At 29.7% G+C, this 7,697-nt stretch overlaps 1 protein-coding gene across 2 annotated transcripts in view; it reads right to left on the reverse strand.

Annotated features, from left to right (window-relative positions):
* LOC107612703 (DNA-directed RNA polymerase V subunit 1) overlaps window positions 1-2,347 on the reverse strand; it is a 25,827-nt gene extending 23,480 nt beyond the window's left edge. For both annotated transcript variants that reach the window (XM_016314412.2, XM_016314411.2), the window contains exons 1-5: window positions 2,142-2,347; window positions 1,903-1,959; window positions 1,129-1,242; window positions 415-541; window positions 224-339 (exon numbers count right to left, since the gene is read on the reverse strand). In XM_016314412.2, coding sequence (XP_016169898.1) covers window positions 224-339; window positions 415-541; window positions 1,129-1,218 — 333 coding nt within the window. In that variant the 5' untranslated portion in view covers window positions 1,219-1,242; window positions 1,903-1,959; window positions 2,142-2,347. The remainder of the gene's footprint in view (window positions 1-223; window positions 340-414; window positions 542-1,128; window positions 1,243-1,902; window positions 1,960-2,141) is intronic.

Raw genomic sequence — 7,697 nt, forward strand, 5'->3', positions numbered from 1 at the left:
TAGATGACGTAGATGACGTTAATTGCAATTATAAACATGTGTCTGACACTTCATTAGAGTTACCCGCATTCAAAATGCTACTTACAGCCATGATTGGAGAATATACATGGATAAGACGTAATTTTTAATTTTTGAAAACAAACAAATCAATAAAACCCCTCCAACCATTGGAAGATATAGAAAGTAAAAAAGCATAGCAATATATACTCCATTTGGTTAATACCTTAGTTTTCTTCAGTTTTAAGCAGTTTAAGCAGATCAAGCTCAGCATCCGTTTCAATTCAACGACATGACTGGGATGGAATATTGGAACTGGTAGCTCAATATATCCAAAGTGACCTAAACATAGATATGCCTCGAATGCTAAGTTCATTAAAAATGAAAACACAGGAAATTAGCAAACAGAATATATACCTTCACATTTTCCTGCTTCAGAAGTACCACAAGATTCACATCTGCCAAATTCAAGGGGTAGCCCAAGGAATGGATTCGACAACTGACTAGCATGACTAATTGAAGAGTCACTAATGGATGCTGTACACTATCGAAACAAGAACAGAAAATTACCCAACGAATAGAAACAAGTCAAATACAAACATGAAATGAAATAATTAAAAATTAAAAATGCTTAGTAACAAATTCTTAGGCAGAGTCTCAAAAACAATTTCTTCTCTATGCAACATGCTTAGAATTTTCAACAATGAGAGCACAATGGGTGGGGTGGGGGAAGAGTGCATGCAACCCTACATGTATACACCCAGCAGGTTCTATGTCATATGGGCTTGTGTTCATTCCCATAATTTTTTTTTTTTAAACCAAAATGAAAATGGGAATCAGACCACAACGCATAAAAACGGCAGTAACAAATTTCAGAAAATGTCAAAAACAAAACAAATGTAAAAAGAAGTCCTCAAATGAACCCAGCAGAAAATGCAAAGAAAATTATGGCGGATTTCCTGTATCCGAAGCATGCAATCAATAACTTTTCGTTTTCTTTTCTCCGCTGATCCCCATAACACTGAAAACAGATGATGCATTTATTCAGGTGAACACCACAAAGAGCTCCACTGCTCTGAGACTAGTCAAATATATCTACTTCAAAAATAAACACATCCATTATGTTCTTACAATCTCCTTGCGTGAAGCCATTGCGAATCGGATCCCAACAATCTCTCCCTCTGAAACATTTGAAGGAGGAGCATCCTCTACTGCTTCCATGGCTCTATGGTATATCCACAGTCCCTGCATACAGATAAACACAAAAAAGCCAATCAATAATTTCACATTGTCCTCAACAACATTAATTACTCACAACCAGAATCACAAATAGTGCTTATTTTCTGAAGATGAACCTTAATTGGGCACAGAACACTAACTGGGTTTACAAATATAAACACATAAAATCCACAAGTCTACTTATCTTGGGTCTCAATTCCTATAAAAAAATAAAAAAATAATAATAAACATGCAATTGCAAGTTTATCATTATCTAACCCAACTCCTTAAATTGGTACATAAAAGAACCCTCTGTTTGACAAAATTTTAGACTAAAACCCTTGCTGCTCTGCCAAAAACGTTTTTAAAAAGAATAAATAAAAAAGTTAACACTTCTTTCTGCATTTTAACGAGATGGATGAAATACACTGGAAAACACAAAACCTTGCAAAATTAACAGTTGAAGAAAAAAAATTAAGGAAAATGAAAATGTGTTAGGCTGGTTGGCGTTGTATAAACCAGAAAAACAAAGTCAAGAGGGGGAAAAGAAAATCACGGTGACTTAAAAGGTCCCCCCAGAATGTGGACCTTCAGAGAAAATGGAGCTAGTCAAATCAAAACTCTACCAAAAATAAAGTTCATAAAATTAAAAAAAGGAAAAGGAATTCAGGTTTTAAAAACTCTCACCTCAGAAGGAAAGAAGAGTGTGCGCTGTTAGCGCCTCACTGAACTGAACGCAAAACCCTAAAGAAATGACAGATTAAAAAAAAAGCCAAAAAAACTGGTGTCACCAAAAAAACCGGTGCTGAAATGCGAACGATTATCGTTTTATATACATATAATTTTTTTCTTTTTTGTTGCATGAAGCGAAAATGCAGCTCCAACACACGCTTCAAGAGAAGAAAGAAGGAAAAATATCGAAGTACCGAATTTCAGCTTCGGTTCTCTCCCTCTCGCAGCGCGTGAAACTGAAAAAAGGGTTTGAAAGAAGAAAAGAGCGAGAGAGCGAGTGAGTGAGACTGAGTATGAAAGTGAGGAGTGTGAGTGAAAAGAAATTAGAAATGTATTCAGTTTTGTTTGCCGTTGGCAACAAAAATTGGAAAATTTGTTTTGTTTTGCGTTGGCACCGATTAGGCGAAGGTGGGACGTTTATTTTCTTTAGCGAATGAGTAAATGACGATAATGCCCTTGTTGACTCTCAACTCCACGTCCTCTACTGCCGTTTCATGCTGGGTAAAAGTGGCATTTCGTTCTGCTGGGTAAGAGCCCAAAGAGAATTAGAGAAACGCCTTGCATTCTCGTTTCCTCCTTTGTGCCATGCGAAATCGAATATTGTTTCGCGTGAATGAACTTAACCGTGGTTATAGACTTATAGTATTTTTTTTACCACAGTTAGAAGAACTCCAATAAAATGTTTTTGAATTATTACTTTTAATATTTTTAAAAAGTAAACTGATATAAAAATATTAGAGTAATGAATTTTATTTTTAATTTTAAATTACTATTTATGACATATAATTTTATTAATACTGATAAATCATTTTGTGGCACCCAAATGAAATTGAACTTAAAACTTAGTATTTAGATTTTCTTAAGTATGTTTGTTAAGTATTGACCACAATTAATTAGGATCTTTGTCAATAATACAAAAAGAAACATAAATTTTTAATGGGATTTAATGCATTTAAACTTAGAGTAAATCATTAATTCCACAATCCAATTATCAAAACGTTGACAAAAAGACCTCATTTTTATTAACGACAAAAATATTTTCATAATATTTTAAAACACATAAAATATCTAATGTTAGATATATATTTTCAAAAAAATTTAATAATTGAATTTTATTGATTTTTTTTGCAAGTATCATTAGAAAAAAAAATATATTAAAATTTGGTGATTTAACATTAAGTAGATTTTTTTATCAATAGCAAAAATATTTTTAAAAAAAATTCTAAAGAACAAATTTTTATTTAGTTTTTTGTATATACTTTATAATAATTATCTAAATATTTTTACAAAATTTTAGATCAAATACATAAATAATTTATTAAATAAATAATATTATGTTTTGTTACTTTTGCCACATTTATAATATTTTGAGAGTATTTTTATCTTTATCAAAAGTGTGGATTATTTTTATCCGTATTAAAAAAATTGAGTACAATTGTGATAGTTTACCCTTCAAACTTATTATTTTAATGCATTTGGATTAAAATATTTTGCAATTGAATTGATTTTACCTGAACTCAATTGAATTGGAAATATACTATTTTATTTGAAAGTAATTAAGTAAAATAAAACTTAATTTCATTTAAAAATTGATGTAATAATTTTATTTTACATTCTTATCATTTATTTACCATAAAATTTTTTATCACCACTAATAACAATTGCCATTGCCCACTGTCAAATCGTCATTGACCACCATCAAATTTCTATCGGACTGCTGTTAAATCTCATCGAACCATCATTGACCGCCACCAAACTTATACCACATCTTCCCTTCTCCAAAAGGGTAAAATTATTTATATTTTTACACACCAAATTATTTTAATATCAACCAAACTATATCTAAAACGAGGAAATTTGAGTTTAATTATAATTACAAATCAATTTAATTTCTATTGTTTATCCTTTTCAAATAAAGAATTTGATTTTAAAATCAATTCTATTGTGTGCAAAATGCATTTTAAGAAATTTTCTTTAATATTCTTAACAATTGTCTAATTATTATTCATGTTATATGTTATATGGATACCAAAAATTAGCTACCAATCAACCTAGTTTTATATTTATCATAAAAATACTAAAATATAGAGATAGTAAGAGTTTGTTATTCGTAAAAAAAAATTGATTATTCTGCTAGAAAATATTTGATTTTTTCATAAAAGGTTTGCAATCAAATAGCGTGTGTATTAAAAATCATCCATCAAATCAGTAACTGATGAAAAAGTAATAGTTGAGGTAAAGCCACTCTCATCAACTCTAATGAAATAAGTTTAGATGTGAAGATAAAAAGAAACTAGATGAGAAAAAATGAAGAAGATGAAGAAGAGAAGATGAGTAGAGTAAAAGAGATGCAAGTTCTTGAAATGGAAATAAAAGAGAGAATGTGTTATTTCTTATTCACATAACTGAAAAATGGAGTTAAATGCCACTAGCAAACTCTTATATATATCTCCGATATTCACAAATTAATTTATCTATTTTGTAAGTAACTGGTCATAACAAACTTCTTAATCAGTTTCTACAACAATTACACTCTAGCTAACTGTTTTCTATCCTAACTAACTCCACGCGCTCTAGTAATTCATATACAATACATGTTGAAATATAAAACACATATTGAAAATGAATTAAACACTACATGTATTTATATACAAATATATAGTAATTGATTTAGAGGCTGATTTTTTTTGTGTATAGTATTTTTAAAAGGTTTGTTTATTTTAATGGTTGATTATTATATTAGAAAAACATGTAAAAGATGTATAAATATATACAGATACATAATGACTAATTTAACAATTTTTTTATGATAAGTACGATTTTGGTTTCTAATATTTAACTAGAAAACTGAAATCATCCCAAAGAGTTTTTGCGTTTGATTTCGTCCCTAAGATTAATTTTGATGTTAAAATCATCCTTTCACAAAAAAATGTTAACTTTTGAGCAATTTTACCCCTAATAAAAATAACAATTAAATATTTTTTAAAAAATCCCTTCTCTCACAATTTCCACCGTTAGCATTGTACAAACCCTACCCTTTAATAGTGTCGTCTACTGCAGCCACTTTGCCCTCCATGGATGATCTCTAAAACAATTTCTTTCACCACCACCAACAATAGTCTCTTTCATAATCAACAACAAAAATAACATTTAAATTTTTTGAAAGAAAAAGGAGAAGGAAAAAACAAAACTAAAGCATAGACATAGATGGAGGGGAGAGAGAGAGAGAGAGAGAGAAAGAGAGAGATATGACGATAGATTAGGATAGTGGGACTGAGGGTGGTAGAGAAGAGGCAGAGGTCCATGCCCCCTTCCAGCCCGTCGTTACTCTCGTGAAGTCCATACCAAAAGCGCTCCTCTCTTAAATTTCTTCTCAAATTTGTACGCGGGCTTGGGATGGGTGTCGTCAGAGGTAGTAGCGTTGATTGTAACATACGAAGGCCATCTTGTATGGAGGGCTCTTCATCGTCGGTGTGGAAGAAGGAGTAGGAGTGAGTACGACGGTGGAGGGTAAAGGCAGCTCTGCGACTCTTACAACTTGTTCTTTTGATTGGAGGATGGTTCCTTCATTTCTAAGTTCCGAGCAACGCTAGTGACCCCATATCTTCAACTGTGGGCATATTGCTGAAGAAAATGAAGAGGAGATGAAAATGAAGACGAAAACGCTGGAAAAGAGAGAAGACAAAAGGGGTAATGATGGAGCTTTTTTCTTACGATAATAGTGAATGGAAAGAAACTCCGCCTATGCTACACCTGCGGTACATAGCCAGTCCCAAACCCAGATAAAGGAGGAGGGTTGTGTTAGACCTTCGACAGCCAACAAAAAACTTAGTAAAATTTTTATGACATGGATCAAAGACGTTATTGCGCTAAAGTTAGATCATTACCCGGAAGCAATGTGCTGTATGGCTCGCGTATAGTATTAAATGAACCCAAGTGTAGTGTTAAATGAGTAAGGAGTTCCGCATTGTCGTAAACGGACGAGGGTAAATAAGTTAGTTCACAAAGAAAAAGGTAAAGCTAAAGGTCGGACCGACAGAAGGTTGAGATTTGGGACATGGAACATAGGCTGATGTGGTATTATGTAACTGGATACACGTATAAAATTATTTTACACTGATAGTACATCAAATTAAATTTTAATAAAAAATGAACAAAATTTTATCACTTATATAACTATCTTAATAGAATAAATAAAAATAAAATTAAATATAAAATTGAATGAGATCAAATATTAGAGTAATAAATTTTATTTTTAGTTTTAAATTACTATTTATGACATATGATTTTATTAATACTGATAAATCATTTTGTGGCACCGAAATGAAATTGAACTTAAAACTAGTATTCAGATTTTCTAAAGTATGTTTGTTAAGTATTGACCACAATTAATTAGGATACTTGTCAATAATACAAAAAAACATAAATTTTTAATGGGATTAAATACATTCCAACTTAGAGTATATCACTAATTCCACACTCTAATTATCAAAACGTTGACAAAAAGACCTCATTTTTATTAAGGACAAAAATATCTTTATAATATTTTAAAATGTATAAAAATATCAATGTTAAATATACATTTTCAAAAAATCTTTAAAAATTGGATTTTATTGAATTTTTGCAAGCATTATTAGAAAAAAAAAATCATACTTAAAATTTGGTGATTTAATGCTAAGTAAATTTTTTTATCAATTGCAAGAATACTTTAAAAAAAATTCTAAAGATCGAATTTTTATCTGATTTTTTGTATACATTTTATAAATAGTTATCTAAATATGTTTACAAAATTTTAGATCAAATGCATAAATAGTTTACTAAATACAAAAGTTGTTTCTCACTTTTTAAATAAATAATATTATTTTTTGTTATTTTTGCCAAATGTCATAATATTTTGAGAATATTTTTATCTTTATCAAAAGTGTGGATTATTTTTGTTAGTATTTTAAAAAATCGAGTACAATTTTAATAATTTACCCTTCAAACTTATTATTTCAATGCATTTGGATTAAAATATTTTTGCAATCGAATTTATTTTACTTGAAATAAATTGAATTGGAAATATACTATTGGGTTTGAAATTAATTATGTAAAATAAACTTGATTTCATTTAAAAATTAATATAATAATTTTATTTTACATTCTTATCATTTATTTACCATAAAATTTTTTATCACCACTAATAACAATCGTCAGATCATTAGCAATCGCCACCGACCACCGTCAAGTTGCCACTGACCACCATCGAACTTCCATCGAACTGCTGCTAAACCTCATCGAACCATCACAAACCGCCACCAAACTTATATCACATCTTTCCTTCTCCAAAAGGGTAAAATTATTTATATTTTTACACAACAAATAATTTTAATATCAACCAAATTATATCTAAAATGAAGGAATTTGAGTTTAATTATAATTACAAATCAATTTAATTCCTATTATTTATCCTTTTCAAATAAGAAATTTGATTTTAAAATCAAATCAATTTCAATTCTCTTGTGTTCGAAACTCATTTTAAGAAATTTTCTTTAATATTCTTAACAACTATCTAATTATAGTTCATGTTATACATTATATGGATACCAAAAATTAGCTAACAATCAACTTAGTTTTATATTTATCATAAAAGTACTAAAATATAGGGGTAGTTAGAATTCGTTATTCATAAAAAAATATGATTATTCTGGTAGAAAAGATTTGATTTTTCCCATAAAAAAATTTGCAATCAAGTGGCGCGTGTATTAAAA

Source organism: Arachis ipaensis, chromosome B08, assembly GCF_000816755.2.
Source record: "Arachis ipaensis cultivar K30076 chromosome B08, Araip1.1, whole genome shotgun sequence".
Taxonomy (NCBI): Eukaryota; Viridiplantae; Streptophyta; class Magnoliopsida; order Fabales; family Fabaceae; genus Arachis; species Arachis ipaensis.